Below are 26,237 nucleotides of genomic sequence, written 5' to 3' on the forward strand. Positions count from 1 at the left end.
TTAATGAGCGAGAACTGCCTTGCATCTTGTAGCCAGATACCGTGATCAAATCCAGCCTGGTGAACTCAGAATCTTCCACACTGCGCAGCTTGCCTGCAGTCATTTGTGTGCTGCTCTTCAAAGTAACTGTCTGGCTGCAGCAGATGCTTGTTTATTGCTGTACAACACTCCTATGGACATCGTGCCTTCTTACAGGCAGAAACAAGCCCAACTTCTGTCCGTAGGATTTTTGGAGGTGGATGGGATACCATTCTGGTATTTCATTATCTGCTCTGGTTACCCTTGACATCAGTTAATCACCCAATGTTACCAGTGCTGGTATCTGTATCTTTCTCACTTAATAAGCACATCAAAATGTGTTTTTATAATGATCAGTAGTGACACCCTCGTCGGTGTTGTCCATCAGGCTGAACAGATATAGTTACATTCCATCAGAAAAAGATATGAACTCCAGAGAAATGGCTCTTTCTCAGAGCCTCAGACTGTACAACAGGCAGCATCCTTCCTGGGCTCTGCAAGGGACATTTCCTGCTCAACACTTCTGAGCACTCGGGCTGTCCATATGAGGGAGGAAATGAGGAGCAGGGGTGTGCCTTTGCTCATTCAGCGAAATGTTAAACCACAACTTCCTAAGCTGTAGGGCAGCCACTCTGACAAACAGTGCTTTGTACGCCTGCTTCCTCATCTGCTCTTCCTTACTACTGCACAAATCCCCTCATTCACTTGACTTGCACAAACTCTGCAAAATCCCTCATTTTGAAGCATTGTGTATTTCAGAACATTATTCCAAAAAGCAGGAATTACAATCAATTTCTATATTGGGATAACATAGACAAGGCTTCCTTCTGCTGTTGGAATGTTAAAAACCAAAACACAATTGTAACTGTTACCTAAAAGTTTACTTTTCCAGAGTTTGGACCAGAATTTTGCTGAGGGTAAGTGCAGGTTTATGCCCTGGATTGCTTGTGTGTGGTGGAAAAGACAAAGACCAAGCCCTGTTGAAACTGATAACGCTACAGAACAGCTGAAGCTGACTCCATAACAATCACCAAATGCACTGTCAGACGTAGCCTAGTAATAAAAATAACACAGAAACACACAGAGATGGAGCTGCTTATGCAAGACTTGTCCTTTTTGTCAAGAAGGTCAGCAGTTTTGTTGTGCTTTGCTCAAATGGAACATGATGGCATTATTTGGTTGGTTGTGTTTTAACATTCTGAAATGAGATTTATCTGCAATAACATCCTGGGTTTCTCCCTGGAGTGGAGCTTTGGGTTTAATTTTGTTGAGGGTACAGTCATTGCTGAAGACTCATTGTCTGGGAAAGAGCGGCCTAGCAGAACATGTGGCAGGGTTTGTCTGTGAAAGTGATATGATTCAGTTTAAATATTACTCTTTGAAAGCTTTATTTTTCAGAACAAGAGGCCTTCTAGCATATCTGCTTCTTGAAACGTGTGGTGTTTTCTTTCCAGCCTCAGAACTGAAGCCAAGTTAAAATCATTTGCAGGAGCCTTTCGGTTTAAGTATTAGAACATTTGAGCAAGGCTGAGGGCCTTGTCAGCCCAGAGGGGAGACCAGTGGCAGAGGGGTGGATATCCTGTCGGGACAGGGACAGGGGCTGCAGCAGTGAGCAGGAGGCTGCACTCCCTCACCCTGCAGGCTGGGCTGGAGGGGCCATGAGTTCTCCATCTCACTGACTGTGGGCCTCGCCTGGTGGGCAGCGGGGGCTCAGGCTTGGCACCCCAGAGCTCGTGTCTGTGCCGGACCTCTGTGGGACGGGTCGAGGGAAGAGCCAGAGGAGCTGCTCAATACGAAGCAAGTTCGAGGGAGCTTTGACCACAAAGACAGCAGAAGGAAACACACTGTGGCCGTCCCGGCCAGGGCTGACGGCAGTGAGATGCGTGAAGCCGGAGGGACCCGTGACGAGCTGCCACACCAGCCCCTTTTCCCCTCGGTAATTAAATGAGCTGCCAAGGGCGATCAAACCGCTTCGGCACCGTTTGGGTCGGGCGTGTGTGAGTATGTATGTGACTCTGTGTATGTGTGTGCGTGTGTGTGCGGGTCCGGGGGGCGGCGCTCCCGCAGCGCCAGCCCCGCTCTGGAGCAGCGGCGGGGGCGGGGAGCGCGGCCCCATCAGCCGGCATGCAGCCCCGGCTCCACGGAGCGGCAGCAGGAGGAGGCGGCGGCGCTGAGGTACGGACGCCCGCCCCCAACAGGTGCAGGGTCCTCCCATGAGCCGGCCCAGAGGGGACGGGGCTCGGCACCGCGTGGGGAGAGGAAGAGCCGGGCAGGGGTACCAGGCCCGGAGCGGGAGAACCGAGGTGAACCCGCGCTGTGCGCCTGCCCACCCGGCCCGCCGCTCCCGCCTCCCCGCCCGCCGGCCCCCGCGCTCACGCCGCCCGCCCCTCTCTCTCTCTCTCTGTCTCTTTCCCTTTCTCCCTCTCTCTGTCTCCCCGCAGGGAGCCGTAGGGTGAGCGGCGATCCCCAGCCGGGCCGGCCGCCTCCGGGTCCATGAGCCGCCGCCAGCCGCCGCCCGGTTCTGCCGCCGCCGCCGGGCCCAGCTCCCCCAGCCCCGCTGCCGCTTCCGCCGCCGCTCCGCCGCCGCTCCGGAGGTGAGTCCCGAGCCCGGGCCGCTCCCGTCACGCCGCCCGCGGGGCCCGGCTCCTGTCAGCAGCGCCGAGGCGGGAGGAGGCCGACGGCGGCCGTGACCTCTGGAGGGTTGAAGATGGAGGCCGCGTGGGTCCGCCTGTGCCCCACGCCGGGCTGCGGGCTCGGAGTGCCGCCGGGAGGGAGGCGACGGGCCGGGGGGAGCCGGGAGCGGTGCCGCCTGCGGTGCCGGGCTGCACCCGCGCCCTTCTGCGGCCGCCCGAGGTGACCGGGCGGGCGGGCTCGGCTCTCCTCCCCCGGTCTCCCCGCCCTGCACACAGCACCGCCCGTCTCTCCTCTGCTCTCCCGCAGGACGGTCCCGCTGTGAAGAGGATGGCCATGACCTTAGAGCAGGCCCAGCGGGTGGGCTACACCTTCCTGAAAGCACTCCTCAGGTTCGCTTTTATGGTCGCCAATAACCTGGTCGCTATTCCGTCCTACGTCCTGTATTTAATTGTCCTGCAGCCTCTCCGACTGTTGGATAGCGAGAGCTTCTGGTACATCGAAGGAGTGATGTTTAAATGGCTGTTGGCTATGGTGGCTTCCTGGGGCTGGTGGGCCGGATACACAGGTAAGAACCTCCTGTTAATTACAGATGTACAGTTGTAAGGCTGTGAACAGGCATTCAGAGACAGACCTTTTAGTATGAGGATATCTAAATGTGCGTGTGGGGGTGTTTCTCTTCCAGGGGTCTCTTTGGATTGAGATGCTGAGTGTACTGAAACATTTTTCTTTATCATCGATGCAGATTTATTGTGTGTTAAGCAATTGAGTTTCTCATTCAGTACTTTGTCTTGGTGTTTTCAGGAATACTGGGTTTCTCTTTACATTACGTGACTTGATCGCTTTGGTTTAGTATTATATAAAAGTTATGCCTCTTTAAAAGAGCTTTCAGTTGTCCTGTGCACGCAGCTGACAGAGCTGAACTTCAAGTATGACCAAACTTTCCTTGTTAAGTGCATGCATCTCTAAATCATCTCTGCTTAAAACTGTCAGGACACAAACTAAGAAGTCTGGCACGGAGCTCATCTGCAAAGCGTAGGTCTTCTGGTCCTTGAACCTGTCTTCTCTGTTGTATGAGAATGGAGGGAAGCAGGCAACCTTTTGCACAGAGCAATGCGCGGTGCTTCTTGACTGTACGGCTCTTCGTTTACTGTTAGCAAAGCTCATTACAGAACCTGTAGGGATTTTTTCCCCCTCTGCATGCTTGCTTTATGGTGATGATCAAACTTATTTTCACTTATTAGCATTCATAGGCTTATCGAGGTGAAGGACTGAACTGAAGTACTAAGGAAAGCTCTAGTCTTGTCCTTGAGTGCACTGATTTTCATCCTGGCTACTGCACTTCCTGCAAGAAAACAGCCTTAAAAGTCTTCGTGTGTGCTGAGACCTTGGAAGGGATTGAGTCTATTGAGTGCAAAACATGAACAGCCCTCCTAAAATCCTTTCCCTCTCTTCTGCCCAGGCTGCACCCACAGGTCTTGTCCATGTAAGCAAGGAAAAAAAGGAATGGCAACACGCAGCTCTGGAGTCTGGTCAGACTCCTGATTAGTCAGAATGTCAGTGTTGTCTCAGACGGAGCCCTTTTTGTTAGGCTACAAGAGCTGAAGCTTCTGTGACTCTGTGCCTTTTGGTACCTTGTCACGTGCCCTTCTGAGATGCACAAGGTTTCTGTGGATTCTCTAGGTGAGCTCCCAGTTCTTCTTAAGGAGATGGTGGCAGCAGCAAGCTATAGGCTCTGGTCTGCTGGGCTACAACTGTCGCAATGTTGCACTGCTTCCAAACTGCCTTGCCTCATATGGCTCAAGCTTTTCCAGTTGCGCTGTTCTGAAAACCTTTTTATATGTTTATATTTGCTCATTAAAAGAAGTCCACATAGTATTTGCAGTGGCAAGTGTGTTTTTAAAAGTCTGCTTATGCCTTTAAGCAAAAAGTCTTTCCGGAAGGACAGACTGACTTTCAAGGTGTTGTGTGCATTATTAATTGGAAATTGGAAAGTTTATGGGCATAACGGTGACATTAAAGTCATACATCCTGGGACATGCTGCATGCACTGAGTGTGCTAGTTAAAATTTAAGCTGTCATCCCACGGCGATGTGGTTGTCAGTCCTGAAGGCAGTTTCTTTGGGGTAGCTCTACTGCTGACTGCAGAACTGTGTGGTTTCTTTTTGCCTACTGCTTGGAAAGCAGTCATAGCATGGTCTGCATATCCTCGAGTCCTCCTGAAGCAGCTGTTGAATGGTGTTGCTGATACAGCTTGACAATTTGCAAAAATCCTTTGTTGTTTTACCATCTTGAAATGTCTCAGTATGTTTGTGCGACGTGTCATTCACAAACAGCTGCACAGAAGTGTTTCTGGGATGGCCTATGGGTAAGGTGGCACTTCACTTTTCCCTATAAGGTATGCTTGATCTGGAGAGAATTTTAAGCAAACACTATTTTGAAGTCTCACTTTGAATGTTTTCTTACTCGATATGAAGACATGATGGTGCTGGTTGTTGTTTTGTTTGTTTATTTTTTTATTGGGTGCTACAAAATAACAAGAGTAACTTGTTTTCTTGTCATTCCTTCTTTACCCATATCAGTGCTCAGCACCATGAGCAGAACGGATTTGGAGACAATCCCTTTTTTGCCTCACTCTAAGAAAAAGTAAATTTATGTGTCTGTTTCCAGACTGATGGATTTATAAAGGGCTGTGGCTGTGGTGCTCTCTTCTTGTAGAGTATGGCATTCTTGTAGTTAATTCAGAACTAAAACACTGCTTTATTAGAGCTGGTGTCTAAGCCTTACAGTGATGCATCTGAAAGAGAACCTGCTCCAGAATCTTTCTGTTTTCAGTTCCAAAATTAAACTGAAGATAGGCCTTCACTATGTTCCACCTTTGTGAAAGTAAATATAAGGTAGTAGGTATACGTGGTTTCAGTAAGAGGATGAAAGATGTTTCATTTCTGGGGGTTGCAGAGTGGTTAGTGACTTGAATTATTATTATATTTCTTCTTGATTTGGGTTAACCAGCTAAGTCAGTTTGCCCATCTCTTAAATGATGGTAACGATCTGCTTCATTTGTTTTGAAGGTGTGTTTCTATTTTTATTTTCTGTTCATTTTTTCCATTTCCAGTCTTCAGTCATCTGTTGGGTAAGAAGTGACCTTATAATGAGGGACTTAAACTCAGCCTGCAAACTAGATCTAGGGCAGGTCGGTTTGCATTTTTTTTTCTTTATATAGGCTCTGTAAGATTGTGTGTAATGTGTGGGAGAGGGCTCAACACCAAATGAAGACAATGTGGTGAGTGTTAGTTTTTTCCTCCTGGGCTTTGCCGTTGTTGCATAACTTGTTGGTATGCTTTATTGAGTAAAGCTGGAACAGCTGAGGAAAACTCATGAACTGGGTCTGCCCTTCTCCCACCTCCGCATAACCCTGTGATTTAGGATCCCAGAAGGTTTGTTAAAGAAATTGCGTGATCTGGGTCTATATCAGCAGCTCTGACCTGTTGTTTTTGATTAATGCAGATATTCCTGGTTGCACGTGAACGTGATGTTATGTAAAGAGAGACTGTAGAACCGGGCAAGCAAAACAGAGGAAGGAATGAGAACAGAGGTTGTAAAAATCCCTCTCCGATCCTTCTCCTTTCCCTCATCTTTTCATGTCATATGTCTTCTGAAAAGAAAATTGAGTCTCTTTCCATGAAGGATGTTCAGGCATCTGGCGGTGTTATTTTATCAGTTTGCAGAAGGGTGTTCTTGCAACTCTTACAAATATTTTCTAAGGCTTTCTATATAAATATACAACCCTCGTTGTAGGAGCCGCTCAGTTAGGACACTCGGAATGCGTGTATTAGTGTGGTTTGAAAGGCACCTTTGAATTACACTTCTCAATATTTTCCTGCATTTGTTGGAAGACGCAGTCTAAAAAAAGCAAACTCGAGAGTGCTTGATCCTTTGTGGCAAGTACCTTTTTTCTGTCCTACAATTTGTCATTTAACACACAAGTAGAACAAAAGCTGCTAAATTGTGCCATAGATGAGATGGGAGGGAGATGGAGCGAATCTGTGGAGGTGAATTTCCAATGACTTCCTGCTCACCTACAAAACTACTTCTAAAGCAGCCGTCTTCTATATTTGAACGTCTTCAGGTCAGTGACTATTACTGACTAAAGTTTAATAACCCTGCATCTAATCATATCTCTAAAAATAGTTAGGGCTGCTGGAAGAGAACCTTGCTTGGCTTAAAAATGCTTAGACACACAGTTTAGTTCTCTTTTCCTGCTGTCTAACTGCAGCAGCTACCATTAGCTTGAGATCCTCCCATTTTAACATTGCAGTTATTAGTCTCTGCGTAGTCATCAGTCCAGATAATTGGAATACTGTTCTTGTGCTTCGTTCTAAGGTTGTAGGGATGTTAAAGAACTAGTTCCAATCCCCGTGCTGTGGACAGGGACACCTCCACTAGATTAGGTTGGCCCATCCAAGTGGCCTTGAGCACCTCCTGGAGATGGTGATGGTGAGTGTCCTTCAGCTGCAGCTGCTGCCAGCCCTCCTCTGCCTTTTGGGAGGAGAAGTGTCCCCTGCGGTCAGCAGGGTTGTGTACATCTCAGGAGGGGATTCTTTTGTGAGAACTCAGTGCCACCTTCTATAACAGCCTCTTTCCAGTCTCTCAATCAAGTTGGGCAGGTTGGCAAAAGGAAGAGTAAAATACCTCTGCTGTTGTGCTGAAAGCATCTTAGTGATGTGAGGGTGCTTGCTGGTATTGCGGGTAAAGGTCTGAACTAATCAAATGGAACTGCCTGTGCTGTTCTGTACCAGTCAGTAGGGACATTTAAATAGTCTCTGTGAGAATATCGCAGTTTTGTCAAGGGGGGAGAGTTTTTGTTTCCTCGTTCCTTGATGCTCTTACAGGAAGAGTAAAACTGAGATTTGGGTTTCTAGTTGTCTTTCCTCTTTTCCACTCAAGTGATTTAAAATTTATTGGCTGACATTTATGTAAGATTAAGTAGTGACCAGTAGATCATTTTTTTTCAGCAGTCATCCATTTTTTTTTCTCTGATTCATAACGTTCTTAGTTTCTCTTTCATCAGTCACCAGACTCAACTCCTTTAATCTTTAAAGAATGGGAATATTTTGGTCTCCTAGAACAGCGACGGGCCCAGATAGAGTTGTGATCACACCTCCCTGGCACAGGCGACGTGTGCTGTCTGCGCTGCCTCTCATGGCCGGCCAGCCCCTCTCCAACGGGAAGTACAACACAAGTTGGGAAACAGCAGATGCGATAAAGTACATTTCTTGCACCAAATAAGGCAGGGGTGTTATGTCAGGAGATATATCTATGTGCTTTTCCCTGCTATTGTTTCCTACCCTGCTTTGTTGCTGCAGTATGATTTTTAATTGGTAGTATTTGGGATTTGGGAATGGTCACTGCTGCAAGGACTAGGAAAGCACATGGGAGAAGTGCACGTATTTCTGAAGTCTAGTGGTGTGTAGAGTGAATAAAGAAGATTGTTCTTTGAATGTGCAAACGTACCTGATATGACTTCATAGGTTTGGATAGTAACATACCGGGTGGAGGCTGTATTCCTCTGTATTGAGTTTCTTGGTGATTCATGCCTTGATCACAGCTTTCTCTGATAGACGTATGTAACTTTTGTGTAGATTAGGCTGAGATCGAGCTGGGATCTTTGAATTTGTTTTGTAAGAGGAAGTTTGTCTGCAGCTTGTGAGCTGCCTTGATAAGAAGAGGTCAGAGTTGAATGAGTTAGGGACATTGGAACTGCTTCTGCCACAGCCTCAGAGCAAAGGCTCATTGTGTCATTGCGTAAGATGTGGTGGGGAGTACAGTGAACTCGCTGTCTGCTTTGTGCAAGTGGGCTCTGTGTTTGTAAAGGGTTCTTACAGTGACCCTGAACCTATTTTAATCGAATGTAAAATCACCAGGGAATTCCCCTCTCTGATTTTTGGTACAGGTTTCACCGTAGTTCTTCCTTACATGTAGTGTCAGCAAAGTGTCAATAGCAGCAAAACTCTTTTTCCTGTTGTATCACTTAACTATAAAGGGTCATTCTGAAAGATTAGCTATAGAAACACACTGTAAGTTTTATTTTTAGAAAGCTCCTGCCTTCTGGCACAGCACTTAGAAGAAAAGCACACACTGTTATTTTTTTTGCCTGTGATATTTCTGTTGTTTGTTGCCATTTGCTTCTTTTTCAGTGTGGGTTAGTGTCTGCTCCAGTGTTTCACCTGATCTGGATAAAACAAGATGTTGCAAGTGTAACGAGTCTGTTATGTCTGCCTAAGGTTAGTAAGCATGACATTACTGAGGAGTGCTTGTAGGGAAAGGTGTGAAGGGAAAGCTATTTACTCTCAGCTCCAGGAATGCCTGTGGAATGCTTCTCCACTGGCATTGTATTCCTGCTCATGGCCAGGTTTTCTATTTTTAGGATGTCTTCCTCCCTTCTGCTTCTTCTAGGCATTATATTGTTTTTAATGCGTCTGCATGCTAGTCATCTTACTCCCCCTAGCATTGCTGGTTAAGTGCCTGGAAGGGTATGACTAAATACGTCAGATGTCTCAGTGCCTTTTCTTGTTCTTTTTCTTGATGGTAGGTGGGCTGTTAGCAGCCACGTGAAGTAACTGTGGGAACGGTTATTCCAGCTCTGATCTGGAGGTAGAATAGAATCTTAGGGAGTTAAACCCTTTATGTACCAATTCTTTGTGTTTGAAAGATGGAAATTGAAAGATAATGGAAGAGTTGTGCAACCTTAGTGAGATGGGGCAGTTAGTAAATCCTTTACGGAGTATAAGTTTAGTGGTGTAACTTTCCAGCGTGAACTGAGCCAAAATACAGCTCCAAGATATGTAATCTGCTTGTTTTTATTACAGTGAATATAAACTAATGCTTAAGATGACACGTCAAACTCAGGATTGCGTAGGCATGTAATTGCATTGCTGTTGCAGTTGCCACACTTGAGATAATAGTCCAGCCATTTGTGTATGCAATTACTGAAATAGGAAAGGCCAATATGTTTGCATTCCTGGAAGTGCTCTGTGACACTGGTGAGGGATTTGGTGTACAGGGCTGTATTCTGGTTCTTTTCCCCTTACAAGCTTTTCAAGCAGGGAGTGCCCCAGCAAAACCTGGTCCCAGCTTTCAGTTTCATGCTCGCATCACCACTTCAGTATTATTGCCAAATATTTGAAGCATTGTGTGATGATCTTTATCACAACCCCAATCCACACTAAAAACTACCTGCTGCCTTTTTTGCTGTAGTATTTAGACACGCTGGGCTGCAATATGTGAATAAAATGGCGTTGAAGTAGACTTCTTAACTTTCTTCTTCTGTCTTGCTAAGTGGTTATCGTTATTTAGACTGTCCAAGTGCCTTCTGTGGAGTTTCTATAGAGAAGAAAATGAAGCACGGAGTGAGAGTGAGGAGCTATCGTGAACTGAGGACTGCTTGCTTAGGGAATAAAAAAGCCAGTGTTTGTTTTAATGAAAGGTTAGCAGTGGGGTTCCTCGCGAGTTTTGTACACTTGGCTGTTTGAGTTTGTGAGCTGCAGAGAGGTTTGTAAAGAGCTTTGGATGTCGTTAAGCTATGTGAATGGCCAACAAATTGCAGAAGTTGTTTGGTGTTGAACAGTCCAAAGTAATGAATGTTTCAAGAAAGCATCAGCATAAGGAAGAGACTGGTATAATGATGGAGAGCTTAGAGAAACTTTTGGCTCAGTGCACACTATGTAATTAAAGTATGCAGAGAACAAGGAGTGTAATGAAAATATCAGCTTCACTCTTTGCTGTTCTTGTCTCAGATATTTTAAAGCTATTTAAGAATTAAGAAGGGGACTCCAAGAGGGTCAAGAGTTTCATTAATGGAAGCTGAAATCAAATCAGAGCAATTCCATTCACAGCTAAACTTGAGTCAGAATTGACCTGGACAACTTAGTGATTCTGTTTCCTGAGCAGAGCAGAAGTGCAATCTCTTCACCTCTGTGTAAAGAAGAAAGTGATTTTTTGATAACATTAGAAAGTAACAAATTAAAATCTTTTAAGATTTAGTAAGGCAGCAGAGCCTGATTATTATTATTTTTTTTTAATTTTTAATTTTTTTTATTATTTTTTTTTTTAATTTTTAATTGGAGTGGGCCAATGAACACCTTTTTAAAGTAATTTGGATACCTATATAGTTTACCATACATGTAGATAAGCTTGGCAGTTTTTAGTATAGCTGCCTTGTGGGATGGATGAGGCTTCTTGTTTAACAGCTCTTCTTTCTCAGCGCTCCTACGCTTCTGATTTGCCTACTCACAAATTTGTCTGCAGCTGACCAGATGGTTCAGATTTCAGAGAGAACCATGTTCTGCGAGTTTGGGGGGAAACTCACAGCTGAGCTGAGAAGAGAGGCCTGAGTTAGAGCCTCAGCTGAAGACAGAGCGGGCAGAATTTGGCCATCATATGTCTCATTGGACATCTGTGCACCAGCAATCAGCACACAGGAGGTTCTGGGTTGGTTGTGCTGCTGGCACTGTCCTGTCCAGCATGTTGAAAAGAAGGTCAGACAGCAAATCTTTGGAAAACCTGGCTTTGTTACTTTTGCAGCTTTCAGACTAATTGGTTAGTCTCACATAAAGCAGTGTCCTTTCCTTTGGGAGATGTTTAGTTCACCTTGGTTATCATAGCCTTTTAAGTCTGAAATGTATATGGAGAAAATTGTTCAGCCTTATATCAGGAAAAAGGGTATGGTAAAAAAAAAAAGAGCTTAAAGTATTGGGATTTAAGACTTTCCACTCATCTTTCCTCAATAAAAAAAGGAGTTGGCGTTGCACCCTGAAAAGAGAACCTGAAGGACATTAATGGAGCTACAACTTTAGGGACAGAGCCATGATGCTCAGGTGGCTGTAGGCAAGGCAGAACCAAAGAGAAGTCAGTGACGAATCTGACCCAGCAGTGCTTGGAAACATGAGGCTTGAGGTGTATTTGCAGACCTAGAAGAGAGCAACAATGCAGGCGGTAAGCAATATGATGATCTGTCCAGCAGGGTTCTGTGCCATTGAGTAGCATGCATGTAAGCATTGCATTACTGAGGTGGCTTCTTGAAATGTGTTCCTGTCTGGTCTATTTTGAATGCTTAAACTATATATATATATATATCTAGATGGCCTGGCAATATTCCAGCTCTGATGGCTGCCAGTTTCCTTTGCAAATGCATTCTTTTCATTTGGATAATGTACCCATTTTTATTTCCCGTGCTTGCCTCTGGCATAAAATTCAGTTTTTGTTCCTCCTAGCAACAGCTTCACTTGGAAACAAACATAACCATGGACTGTGTATCTGCTGATAGTCCATGAAGGAACCTGTGAAGTTTAGTTTATGTTTGTTAAAATGTTTTCAGATGAAGGTATGGTTAACATTGACGTCTATTAAGCCTCTTCCGTGCATTGGATTACATGAAAACTAATGGAGGAATATTTTTGGTATTTGAGACTCTTCTATTTATATCATCAAACCTAATACTGCAGCCTTCTAACCTAATAATCTACAGACGGAATGTTACATCAGCGAAGTCTTTATCCAGATAGTTCTGTTCTCTTTGGTATATTTAGATGATCAGCTGATGCCCACCTCAGGCTTCTGAAGTTTAACAAGATTTTTACAGGTTAAAGAAATGCTTTTGTGAGAGAAAATATCAAAAATATCAAAACACTTTTTTGATGTTGTTCTTCTTCTTCTTTTCCCTTTATTGCGAATATTACAAATATTTAAGCAGCCTTCTGAAACTTAAAAGCTGAGTTGCAGTTCTGAGTTCATTTGATCATGGATGATGTCACTGTGCGTCACCATAGGAAGGCTAATTTGGATGGCTGCTGTGGCAAAGAACAAACTAATACAGTGTGCTCCTTCCTTTTACCACCCCACTGCCTCCCCTATGATGCCTTGCCAAAACAATGTCTGGTTGCTTGCTAGTTTTGTTTTGAGGCAGGGTTTCTTTCTGTGGAGGATTTAAATGGATAAGTAGAATGTGATGACTGAATGCATTGACCAAACTTACTCTGTGTGTGTGTGTGTGTTAGATTTTTATGGCCCAAACGCTAATTTTTGCCCACTTCTCTTTTTGTGTGGGGAAGGAATGATTTGTAAGAATTCCCACAAGGGTTTCCTGAGTAATCAGAGATGCTGGTAGCTTTCAACACATTGCAGATAATGTACTTACAGTGCTTGTTGGTATCAACAGCCTCAGGAGTATTCACATGAATCATTTAATTGTAAAATAGAATTTTGACATGTTTATTTGCTTTTACGGCACGTTTTCTGTATTTGAAATATAGATGTGTGTTTCCACAGTCTCTTTCACAGTCTTGTTCAGTCCCTTTACTGGTGCCCTCCAGAGAAACTGCTCTCCAGCAAAGCCCTATTTTTAATTGATGTGTGTGGTAGCCTGTTCTTTCTTTTTTTTGCCCCCAGCATTTTTCTGCTGTCATCTTTTAGCTCCTAAAAAAACTTGTTGATCTGAGAGACGTGGACTTGTTATTTCTTTACATGGGGAAAAGAGGAAGAGAGGCCTCGATGACCAGCACTGCAGCAGCTTCACAGCTGGGACCTGGGTATTGCATAGAGAGGCACATTGAGTGCTCTGCTGATGGGGCCGTGTATTGAGGGTAAGGAGTAGGTGTTAGGGCCTTGTGTTATAACAGTGGGACTTATATAGATGTAAAACTGAACGTAGGAATATGCCATTGAGTTAATCTGCATCATTAACTTCATATTGTTTTATGATTAGTTTACTTGGATTACATTTGTGGTAACAAAACATTGTTTTTCCCCCCAGCCTTTGTAAGCTCTATTATTTGAAAAAAATGAAGACAATGTTTTAGAAGCCCAAGGGGAAATGTTTGTGGTGTTGTTGGTGTTCTGACTTGGTTGTTTTTAAGGCTGTTGTAGCATGTGTGAGATGTTGAATAAAACCCTTGGAAGCCAAATAATGAAAGCATTTAAGGCTTCCATTAGAAGGTTCCTGCTTGCACTTCCTTCCATCTGTAACCATTGATTTCTTGGTTCTTTGCATGCCTTTCATTGTTAAGTTTGGCCCACCGGGCTGCAACTTGAAAATGTCCAGTGACAGTTCTGCTTTGTAATGTGGTGAGCTTAGCCCATTTTAACAGCTGGGGATGGCACAAAGGTATGTGGAGAACAAGAAAGTAATGCTGCCGTGCTTGATTAGTATCCAGTTTTGCGTTTTGTGGATATTGAGTTTTTGATTATGCTACTTCTGCAATCTCAAAATACATTGTGTGAGTGCACATATCTGTTCCCATGATTGTTCGGGCATTCAGCAGCTGTTCTTTTTCTGGCTGGAGCTGACTGAATTTAGGAGTTTTAAATGGTCAGCATCTTCCAACTGGAGACAAGCTCCTCAGTTCTGAGGTCACTGCAGGGAGGCAGTAAATAAGGGCACAGGGTGGCCTTTTGTCCCTCTCATGTGGGCCACACAACAGAGATTATCTAAAAAGTAATGTTTCTGTTGAGTGCATTCGGTGAGATTTTTTTGTGCTGTGTTGTAGGTTGTGCTGGAAAAGGCCTGTTGTATAACAGGACAGCAGAGTGGTTTGGGTTGGAAGGGACCTGAAAGCCCATGCAGTGCCATGGGCAGGGCTGCCCCCCAGCTCAGCTGCCCAGGGCCCCATTCAACCTGGCCTTGAGTGCCTGCAGGGATGGGGCACCACAGCTTCGGTATAAGCACCCTGGAATACCGTGCTTTATTGATTTCTGAGGAGAAAGTGCTCTCCGTCCTTGTACAGTCCAGTTTTCTACATTCTGTGTGTCTCTTACCTGAAAGAGACTCTCACAGTGCTCTGAAAAATTGATGGTCCTAAAAATACCCATTAATTTAGAACTTGCAGTTAAAAATGTAAATGTCTTGCACCGTACGTCTTCCCGTTGCTGGTTAGCATCTCCAGGACCATGAGAAACAAAGGATACTTGATTAAACCTGCTGGTGAGGTTCGTCTTCTTATGTGTTTCTTGTTTATGTACAGCCACTGGCTTCTGATATTGCTCTTTTTTAAGTCCTGAAACAGAATTCCCTTTTTCGCCAGTCACTTTTTTGAAGGCTGCTTTAGTCTTGTGGGTGCCTTTTTCTACCCAAGTGGAATCTTTGTCCATTTTTCTGGACTGCATGTTGCGGACTATTTCTGTAATACAGAGAGACATTTCTGATTCCTCAGAGGTTGCAGCACGCAGGTCTGTGTAAGCAGCCACACAGCTGGGTGGAAGTGAAGGAAGTGCTGTGGTCCTGTACGAGGGTATGTTGGTTGTGTGCTTCAGCCAGCTGGCACTAGACCAGCTACTTTGCTTCTTGCATTTCTGCTATTTCTCTTTTTATCGAGGTCCTCAGATTTAACAGCTGAGGCTGCAAAGCAGGTTTCAGCCACTCCCCCTGCTTTCAAAGGGGTATTTTCCTCTCTGGAGGAAACAGGAGTGATGTTTCACAAGTCATTTGCTTTGCATAGACCATTACCCTAAAGGCATTTTTCACACCATTGATTTGGGTATACTGATGCTTGGTGTTGGTTGCACAATCTGACAAGTATCCCCTTAGTTAGGGCTGTGAACCTTGGTGTGTTCTCAGGTCACTGTCAGCCATGAAACCCGGCTATGAAGGTGCACTCTACTAGTCCTTTATGGATTAGCTTTTGTAGGGTGTGTTGTTCAGTAGCTGTACTTTTCGAGGGTCCTTATCAGTTGATGGAAATGAATTGACTTATGAACGACTCTTCTGGCCTCACAGGGAATTTCACATCTGGGAAGACAAGCAGCAGCGTCAAATTAGTAATGCATACCATTGCCAGTGACTCAAAAGGAAACAGTAGTAATAGTATTGTAGTTTGTGATAATGCCCCCGGGTGGATTCTGCCGTGTAGGCAGATGACTCTGCTGAAAGACAGCTCAGGTTATTGTTAGATGCTGCAGCTGAGTTGTGACTGAGGCTGCTTTCAAAGAGCTCTCTTAGAAGATATATTCCTTATTTTCTTAAGATTTGTTTTCACCAAACAAATTCAAAACCCACTAGCAAATCGAACAGCTGTCACCCCATCCCTGCCCAAGCAGTGTATCTACAGGGGTGAGTGGGAAGCTGCATGTTTTTGGCACATTCTGAAGCACTGAGGTAGAAAGCACCATGTTTGCTGTGGTCTAAAGACAACAACATTTCTAACAAGGGTCTTTTGTTTGTTTTTGCTTTTTCTTTTAAAGCAACTCATCCACTTAGAAGGCAGCTTGGGGGGCTCATTCAGGTTATGCTCTGTGTTCTGGGCTGAAGGGAGCAGCCTGGCATCCTTTCCAGCCTAGCAGACCACAGATCCATGAGGGTTGGTTTGGGTCCAGCTGTTGTTGCTGATTCTTCTAACTCCGATTGAGCTGTCCTGCCTCCTCTGCTTGCATTTTTTGTTAATGACCAGTACAGATGCTTATATGATCTTGTGGTGGCTTTGTTTTGCTTCTCAGATATTAGAGCAAGTTGCTAATAGGGAAAATCTTGGAAAAAGAGGGACTGGGAAATAATTGAGGCCCTCCCATTTTACAATGCAGAATGAAGTGTGCATGCCTTCTTGTTTACTTGTTACTACTCCAGTCTTTAAGTTTTGCATTTAAGTAGGTGGCCGATAGCTGAATGTTAAGTAGTAATTTGAATGTTTTGGTGTTGGAATAACCAAAAGTTGTTTAAATTGGATGTAACTACCCACATGCTTGGTATCTGATGTGCAGGTGAAACAGTCACAGTAGAGTTTACTGTGCTATATTTAGTAGCTATATTTGCTACTATGGACAAAATTACAGATGAAGATCTGAAGTTCTCTATACCTTTGGCTAAATATCTCAAGACTTTGTAACAGTGAATACAACGGCTGGACCCACATTTTTTTACCTGGCTCTTACAGTCCCAGGTTAATCATATTCTGCATCTTACACAATTAAAGACTGAATTATTCTCCACATGTGTTTACATCTTTGCTGCAGTTCTGCATTAGTAAGAGGAAAATCCTGCCCACTTTTATTTCAAACATGCGTTGTGATTGTAAAGGTAACTAATATGAAAGAATTCTGTTAAATTTGTGGGGTTTTTTTTCCCCTCCTGATATGAGACTGTAGCTCACAGAGTTGTTTAGGTTGGAATGACCTCTGAGGATTCTGCAGCCAGACGCCCTGCTTAAAGCATGGCAAGCTGGAGTAGGCTGCCAGCTCTGTGTCTACTCAGATTTTGAACAGCTTCAAAGATGGAGACTTCACAGCCTCACTGGGCAAACTGTTGGTGTTTCACCATCCTCTCAGTGGAAAAGTTGTTCTTTTCTTCTTGTGTTGATGTGGGATTTCCTGTATTCTGGTTTGTGCCTGTTGCTTTTCTGCTGGTTACTGAATACCACAGGAAGGAGGCTGTCCAAGTCTTCATTACTCTGCTCTCTGCACCCCCATCAGGTTTTTATATATGGATAAGACAACACTCCTTGAGCCCTCTCCCCTCTAGGCTGAACAGTCCCAGTTCCCTCGGCTTCTTCTACAAAAGATATTCCCTTCCTTCAGCAACTTTAGCAGCCGTTTGCTGGACTCTCTCCTTACTCCGGGAGCAGTCTCCTTAGAGCTGAGGGGAAGGGAAGGATGCTGCTTCCTCCACCTGCTGGCAGTGCTCTTCTGAATGCTGTCCAGGACCCCAGGGCTTTATTGCCATGTGATACTGCACAGTCATGGTGAGCTGAAAATTATGTATGCCTCTGCTCTGTTTAAGAACTTACCTGAGATTCCTCCTGTTCGGAGTCTCTTTAGTGCTTGTTCTACATAAGAATGTTTAGTTGCTTCTGTCATCATGGTGGTGTGGCTTTTTGGCCATCCCTCAAATGTTTAGAAGTTTTTAGCCATCTTTAGCTCATCTGTGTATCTTTTTGCTTTACAGTAATCTGAAAGGCAGTCTTATAAACTGTATGTCTTCAATAATCTTGAAAATCCGTGTTTTTAAACATGGATTGGTGAAATATCTTTCCACAATGTAACTTGGGGTGACCAAAATGGGTACTGTCAGCTTTAAATACATAGTGAAGCGATAGCAGTCTGTCTGAAGTATACTTACCATTGGTTCTGATTCTTCCATGGCCTTGGATACAATGTGCTTCTACCTAGATCATGTTTTGTGTAATTTGAAATTGGCTTTTTTTTTTTTTTTTTCCAGTATTTAAATCTGTCTGATTTTTGATGGGTCCTAATAACCTTTCACACAGACTCACAGAATCGTAGGGGTTGGAAGTGACCTCCAAAGATCATTGAGTCCAACCCCCAATCCTTATTCTGGTATTTCATTTCTTGTGTTCAGAATTGAAGAAATATTCTTCGAAGGCAACAAAAACTTGAAACTGTGCCCTGTTGTTTTGTCTCTCCTAGGCTTCAAGCAACCCGCGTTTCTGTCCATTACAACATCTGCAATATGTTAGGTATTAGAGCTTCGGGATATTATATTAGTTCACAAATGCATTGATGTTCCTCTGGGTAGTTAATGCTTAATGTATTTTATCTGTCACTGGGGAGGAACGCGCAGTACAGCTCGCTCTCTCTGCAAATGGTCTGACTCATGAGCTCGAGGTACTTCAAAAGGATTTCAGCGCTCCATCCCATTCTTCAGTTTTGGAGTTGCTATTCTAATAATAGAAGCAGCAAAGCAGACAGTGGAATTGCTTCTTGTCTACTGCAGTTTATTGCCAGCCTGGTCACGAAAACAGGCATAACGGCAGTGTTCACGTTGCACAGGGAAGTGTGGGTGGTGAAGATGTGAGCACTGCCTGTCTTGTACCACTGCTTGGAAGCCGTAACCACAGTAAATGAACAGGGTTTGAGTCAGCGTGGTCAGAAGGGCAAATAGTGAGGCCTGGGTGTCTCTGGTAGCTATTGAAGTCCTGCAGAAAATATCAACGGTATGATCCATGAAAGACGCATCCTCGTGAGGCATAAGTTGTATTGCAGTTATGCCTGCAGTGTCTGCAGTCAGCATTGCTTTTCTGTCCTGAAGGAATTTAAATTCAAAAGTTTTTTTATGTCATATAAACTGGTTGCATAGTGTGATTTTGAGCAGAAGAAGCTCTTGAAAAGATATTGCCTGCACTGAAGTCAGTGGAAGATGTTCTCTTCATGGAAGGCGAGCTTAGGTTTCACTGCTATTGATTCTCAGTCATGCACGGGTAAAAGGAGCCCTCTCTTCAGCCACAGACATTATCTCTTGTGCCAGTGAATTATAGAACTCAAGAAAATTGTACCCCTGAGGTCTTGAGAGCACGCATTCCAGGAAAATGAAGTCAGTCTTCAATAGCAGTCATCACTAAGATCTGGTTCCAAATGGAACTTCTGTGCATTAGGAAGAACGTGGTTCTTGGGTTGATGAGAGTTACAAGAGTGATGGGGCATCTTTATTCTAATAGCCTCTTGTTTTTACCACCTCTGATTGCTAATTGCAATAAGAGGAGGGATTGACTTACAACATCAATATTGTGACCACTGAAGGCAACTTCTCCACAAAGCAGGTGTCAGGAAACTGCAGCAGTAGAAGGTGGAAGCCAAAAAGAATGGAAGTGAAAGTAAAGGGGAGTATAGATTGCTCTTTAAAATAAAGTGTGGAGGAGTATGAAGTTGTTTGCCACAGAAAAGTTAAAATGACAATCAAGATATTTTAAACTAAGACTTAGCACATTAACATGTATCATGGGAACAGGCTCCTTTCATTTGTGGGTTTCTCATCCCAGCTTGTTCTCCTTACATACCTCTGTTTTATAAGGGTTTTTCTCAAAGGGAAATAAAAATTGCTTGGCAGCAGCGTGATTTGAGTTAGGTGTGAAAGATGCCCTTCTTTTGGGTGAGTTGGAAGAGCTGTCCCTCCTCTTTCCAATAGAATATGTCTAATTTTCTTAAGAGGTTTTTAATTGCCTTCTGACCCTAAAATATTTAAAAAACAAAAACAGGATTGCATTCTAATTTGCTTAGCCCATTGTCTTCTTGTTTTAGTTTTTACCATAGGCAAGTATATCAGTTTGCAAAGACAAATGCCTTTAGCCTTTTAGCAAAGGAGGTGGGGGTAGACACTTGTATTTCTTTATCCACTTTTTTTCAGTGAAATCTAGATGTTTTAAGTAATATACCACAAGTGATCCCAGGGGTCAAACTTCTTAGTGCCAGCTAATGAACACTCCCATCCATGAAGAAGGCACAGATAAGTTCAACAAGTCCTGCTGCAGCATGCTTTAACTACCTGCTTGGGAATGGTCAGGCAAGGGTGTAACTTCCTAAAGACAAATGATGGAGCACGAGGGGAAATATTTAAAATGTAGAAACGTGGTTGTTGTGAGCTACAATTACTATTGAACACGTAATGATAAAATCCCTTCTAGAAAGCAGGGTGACTTTTTAGGGAGCAAAGGAGAGCATCCATTAATAATCCTATGTATTTCTTATTAAGGGTTTGCAAGTGGTAGACAAAAGACGGTACTGTACAGTTCTATCTGTTACCAACCTGTGTTGTCTTGGAATTGTTTTACTTGAGGTCTTGCTTCATGGATGCCTGTGATTACAAATGATCAGAAGAAAAATAAACCAAGTCTGGTTCCTTTTCTCATTTCCCAGTTGTTGCTGCAGTTTCTGGCAGGAGACTTTCCTGTTTTTCAGTTCAGTGGGGAAAGAAGCTGAAACCCAATGTGATTTCAAAATAATAATAAGCCCAAGTGTTAACTAAAATTTCACTGACACCTTGATAACTTGATACTGGTTCTTGCAGCACATACTGCTAACTACAAAGAAGGGGCAAAGAAGTTTTAAAATGCAGTATAGAAAAGAATTTATTCATGTGCTTCTTGTCAAAGGACGGCCTCCCCTCTAGACAAAGAGCAGAATGCTGGGCTGCCGTTCTGACCAAGTATAAAAGCACAACATAAATCTACTGTATTGTTAGTTAGCTGAGTGGTGATTTGAGTGGTGATTTGTCTGCCCTAATGACATACTGCAATTAAAATGCTTGAATATTTATTCCTAGCATCACTTACCTGCAGGCAGCTGTGAAGCCAAGTGTTCTGAAAGCTCTCCATAGCTACATCTAGATGTGCAGTGGTTTAGCTGCAATATGGAAAAAGAATTGTTTTTATACTTCAGGCTTTGCAAGGATTAGCTCATAAAGAGCTCACTTTGCAGCTCCTTTTATGAAATATATTCTTGTGAGAATATATTTATGAAATATATTCTTTAAAGACTTGTGTGTGTTTCAGACTTGGGTAAATATTTCTGCCCATTTATTTGTCATTGCTTGCTGTGTCTTCATCCTTTACTGGGGAATCCCAGATTCCCACTAAGTCCCAGATGAAGTCTTTCTTGCAGCAAAACCATTTTTGTGTCACTCCTCTGGGTAAAAGATTTCATTTCTAATCAGGATTACCAGATTTGCTTGATACTGAATTTACTACGATTTCCAATAACCAGGCTGAATTAATGTCAATGGTTTAAGGGCTGGTTCGGCCTTTTCCTGCCTGCCTTTATATTATATTGTGTGAAATCACATTTGCAGAAATCTATTGCAAGGCTGTAGTCAACACACAGCTTGTACCAGTATGGAGTGTGTCTTGGGAATAGAAGGAAGTGATGGAGGAATGCTTGCTGGTTTTCAGGCACCCTGAGCAACAAATATTTGCCTTTGAACATGTTTTGTATTGTTACAGTGGAGCTGTAACGTGGTTCCTTGTTCTGCTGCCACGCATCTAAGCTTTTGATTTCAGTGTTTTTGGTTGGAATGGAATGTCATGGCACAAGTATCTCTTAAAGAAAAAGCTTCTCGTTTTGAAATTTTCAGTGCAGGGGGAAAATCTAAGGTGGGCATTTCTTCCTCCATTGAGTTTAAGGGCACTAAGAGCTGAAGCTCAACATTTGGACGTTTTTCTTTAAACAAAAATGTGGTAGCAGCAGTGGTTTGTGTGCATGCTTCTGTGGTTTACTGTTGTTTCCCATCCAGCGGTGATATGTGCAGGACTTGTACTAAGTGATTCTTTTCTCTTTGTTAATCAGTTCAATCAACTGGCAATAAAGTGATGTTAAACACAAGAGACAAGTCTGATTGCCTGAGGAGAAATGACAGAGGGAAAATGAACTCCAGGAGGTAGGGCTGAATCACTGTGATTCAGTAAGTTACTGAATGCTGGTTGCAGGGGTTCAGTTATTAGTCCCACCAGTTGGTAGATAAAATGAGTTTATAAATCAACTGAAGGATTAAATCAAACATCTTTACCCAGCAGCAGGACCCTCCCCACTACTACAGCTGAAACTTGGTTGCACACTGTGAGTCGGATGGGATTTTGCCTTGTATTATCATAGAATCATAGGATCCCCAAGGTTGGAGAAGACCTCCGAGATTATCTAGTCCAACTGTTCACCTACCACCAATATACCCCTGCTAAACCATATCTCTTAGTACCACATCTACACGTTTTTGAACACCTCCAGGGACAGTTTAGGCTAAAAAATTCAGAGGGTTTGCTTGGAGAGGGGTGGAGGCAGGTAGCCTTTGGATGGAGGTGTGTTTTGCTATTATGATAAACATATAGTCAGCAAAGTTCACCCAGGGCAATGCTTTCAAAAACAGCAAAAAAGAGGAAAACTGGCTCGGGATAACAACTACTCTATTTACAGGTTCCATGGTACCACCAAATTCTGATCTCTTCGGTGTTATCAGAGCCTGGCCGTGGAGTTTGCTGCTTCACTCCACTCTCTGTGCTGTTTCTCTTGGAACCAGCACCCCAGGCTCCCCTGGTGCTGCCAACCACAGGGCTGCACGTTATGTTGCCTGGGGAGCCATTCTTGAACTGGTTCTTTGTACGTTCACTGTATTGTGCCCTGGAAGTTTCCTCAACACTGTAACATCTCATAGAATCATATGATTATATCTCTCAGGGGAGACATCAGGACAAGTCACGGCCAGTGGTTATTCCACAAGAGTAAACGGGATCCTCAAAGCTCACATTAAGAGAAATGAGGAAGGATGCATGTTTAGATTTGGTCAAGGAAAGAAAGGGTGGTTAATATCACATGATGAACAGGCTCTCTCATCTTTGTGTGTAGTTTGATTTTCCCTACTTGTGACCAAACAGAACATTTTTATGTATTTAACCTTGAGTTTGTCTCGGTTCAGTACTAACTTTGAAGCTGCTAGAAGTTAATAGAAACAGCAAGTTTCAAATGTATGATGCTAATGGAATTTCTTCAAGGACAGGGAAGCCATGCATGGTTTATTGCTTCACACCTTCAGTGTGTAGCCTGTGGGTTTTGCCTCAGTTAAATTACAGCTTAGGAAACAGCAGTGGATGTATTACCCCATAATTGACCTGCAAGGAGAGCTGTCTACTGCCTGGAGAATATTAATAAAACCTTTCTTGAAGGTACTAAAGATCCAGTAGTGAAGGTAAAGTATTTGCTTTGATGTCGGAAATAATAGCCAATGAGAAACACTTGAGATCCTGAGAATCCAGAAAAATAGTTGTGTCCTTCATGCACGGGCAAGGCATCTTCCTCCTCCTGTTGAACTTCATAGAACTCCTCAGCCTCCCCCATCCTGTCCCTTGTGTTGCAGTAGCTTTGCTTTTGTCAAAGAGGGCTCTGAACATTGGTCTCTTTGCCCTGGAAACAGCAATAGGCATAGGCCAGGCTTTGATTTATGGCAGATGTTCTTCAGTTTTCCATTCTTTGCTCTTCTGCAGGAGGCCTTCTTCACTTTATTTATTTACTGACTCTATGGTGATGCAGTTCTACCTCCTTCTTATCTCAGCACATTTTTGCTAGTGAGTTGGGATGCTGGGTGATCAACAGCTGTGGCTTCATCTTGTCATTCTTGCCACTGGAGTATCTGGTCTCTGGTCCACAAAACTGTGACTAATAGTTTCTGTTATCTGAGCAGCTTGTTTTCTGAACCAGTTTTCTTGCCTGTAGCTTATTTAGATGTGAATGACTAAGTTTGCTTAATGAAGTATTTTAAATAGAATGTTCCAACTACATTTTTGTTGTTGTTTTGCTTTTAGCAGTGCAGTTTGACAGTAGTAAATGTAGAAATGAAACAAACTCAGTGAGTTTTAGCAATAAATAAATAAAAAAGCATTTTTTTCTTACAACCTGATAAAAAAAAAATAAATTAATGAGTCAGTTGAATTTGAAAGCTGGGTCAAAAGCTTATGTAATTTAGAGACCTTAAATATAGAATAGTGTAATGACACAAAAAAATCAATCTCTCTGCATATGTACCGATAGAGTATTTTGTTTTGTTCTTATTCTGTGCATGTGATTTACAGCTGAGCTGGATCCCTCTGCTTGAAAAAATGGTCTTGCTAATATAGCGTATGTTATGCTATGTGCCAATGTAAATTCACATGTAGCATGTAGGTTTCTTCATTATAACTGGGTGTGGAGGTCTTTGATTTGTTTTCTAGTTTTTAATAGTGAAATTATCAGTGTGGTCATTGTACAGTTTACCTTTCATTTTTCTTTTTTAATAGTAATGGAATGGGGTGATGATGTTAAAGCGGTATCAGAAGATGAAGCTGTGGTGCTGGTGAACCATCAAGCAACGGGTGATGTCTGCACTCTGATGATGTGCCTTCAGGATAAAGGCACGGTAGGCTACAACTGGGGAGTGGGATAGCTTCTGTTTGTCATTTGTAACCATGGGTGTGCCTGCATCTGAGTGCAGTTCTGATGACTTCGTTTGTGTGTTAATCTATCAAATAATCACAAGGCTCTGAATACAGAAAATATTTGGTTAGGTTTTGGATTAATGTGGCTGTAGATCGGGGAAGGTTTGAGGTCACTGTGTTGCCTTCAGAGGTCAGTTACAAGCTGACTCAGTGTGCAAGTCTAGGTTAGTGTGGAGGGAAGCAGATCGCCTTGAAGGTTATTGTGTCCTTCCTCTCGCCGTATGTCTCTGTGCAATTCGTACCAACTTCATTCAAACAAACATGGGTACAGCTTTCAGGTTGTGACTTGATCTTGACATTAGAATTTTTCTCATGAAGTCAGAAACAGCTGTGGGAATTGGGTAGAAAATCAGAAACTGGAAGTAACTTCCCTCGGAGAGCATACCCAGACTGGCCAGCTATGGATGGCCAAAATTGCTCGAGCTCTTATCTTATGCAGCCTTGTTGAGAAATACAACTAATGTCAATCACTTCATATATGGGTGTTCAGAAAAATCATGTCAAAGAACATAGTGCTGGAAGCTAGAGAATAGGATCTGAGTTGGAAATTAGTATGTAGGGTAATTAGAAAGAAGAGGCCTATATGTTTAGGTTGCAGAGGGGGGTAGGTGCATGCCTGGCAAGCTGAAATGCTGCATCAGCTGAGTTTGTCTTAATGTACTTCTTTCCTGCCATCATACTGTGGGGAAATGAGGAAAACAACAGCTGCTCTTTATTGTATCAGTGCAACCTGTAACTGATGCCGTTTTTCTTAGTGTACCTTCATGCACATTATGTGTATGCTGCATTTCTTCCAGTTTTTGTACAGACATTCCCAGATGTTACTTACGCTGAACTGATGTAATAAACAAAAGCCCTCAAGTCTTAGAATTGGAAAGTATGAAAACGCTGCTCAAGGGTGATGGAAGTGACTAACCTCCTTCTGCTGTAGCCTAGAGGAGATGGTGTTCTAACAGTACTTTTAATTGCTTTATTTCCTTTGGGAATTGAGGAAGTTACGTATGTGTGGTATTCTGTATTGTACGCTTCTTAATTCTCTTCATCAAAGTTATGCATTGGACAACCTTAGTGAAGGTACAGCTATGAGGATATAGTCCCATGGATATGTATGTCATATAGTCTTGACTGTTGATGTCTCATATTTAAATATCATAGAGGTTAGTTGACTCATAGAAATGTAGAATTGTTTGAATTGGAAGGGTCCTGTAAAGGCCATCCAGTCCCACTCCCCTGCACTGAACAGGGATGCCTACAACAGATCAGGTGCTCAGAGCCTCCCCAGCCTGACCTTGAATGTCTCCAGGGATGAGACATCTGCCACCTCTCTGGGCATCCTGTGCCGGTGCCTCATCAGCCTGACTGTAAAGAACTTTTTCTGTATATCTGATCCAGATCTCCCCTCTTTTAGTCTGAAACCATTTCCTGTCAGAACTCCTGTCAGAGTCTGTCCTCTTCTCACATGTATGTATCCTAATTTATATATATCTGTATTTGTGTTTAAATCTAAGCCATTCTGATCCTATTTCACTCCATAGCTAAAATGTTTCGGCCTAGGCAGAATGAGTTTTGATAAGTGCAGAAGATGCTAGAAATGGAATAAGGCGCTGAGGTGGTAAACAACCTTCAGTGTGGAGAATGTTAGGTTTGTGGGTTTCCAAAAAGCAAAGCAGCCATAGAAATCTTCATGTTTTGCTTACGGGGTTCCCATTGTTCCGCTTGGAATAATCATGTCCAGAGCCCTGAGTGGCTTTAGTATTTTGTTATCTAATAATAATAATAAAAGCACCAACTTTAGCACATGCTTAAAATATTGTGCGAGTGGCACAGCTGTCTAAAAATAAGGAAGATCAGAATAGTTTT

At 43.2% G+C, this 26,237-nt stretch overlaps 1 protein-coding gene across 2 annotated transcripts in view; it reads left to right on the top strand.

Annotated features, from left to right (window-relative positions):
- Nucleotides 1-2,164: 2,164 nt before the first annotated feature.
- LPGAT1 (lysophosphatidylglycerol acyltransferase 1) overlaps nucleotides 2,165-26,237 on the top strand; it is a 51,924-nt gene continuing 27,851 nt past the window's right edge. Inside the window, exons 1-4 of one of the 2 annotated variants that reach the window (XM_015857321.2) lie at nucleotides 2,165-2,321; nucleotides 2,460-2,612; nucleotides 2,959-3,217; nucleotides 24,180-24,298. In XM_015857321.2, coding sequence (XP_015712807.1) covers nucleotides 2,980-3,217; nucleotides 24,180-24,298 — 357 coding nt within the window. In that variant the 5' untranslated portion in view covers nucleotides 2,165-2,321; nucleotides 2,460-2,612; nucleotides 2,959-2,979. Of the gene's footprint in view, nucleotides 2,322-2,420; nucleotides 2,613-2,958; nucleotides 3,218-24,179; nucleotides 24,299-26,237 lie in introns of those variants that run through there. The other variant, XM_032443923.1, reaches the window with a different exon arrangement.

The sequence above is a fragment of the Coturnix japonica genome, chromosome 3, assembly GCF_001577835.2.
Source record: "Coturnix japonica isolate 7356 chromosome 3, Coturnix japonica 2.1, whole genome shotgun sequence".
Lineage (NCBI taxonomy): Eukaryota > Metazoa > Chordata > Aves > Galliformes > Phasianidae > Coturnix > Coturnix japonica.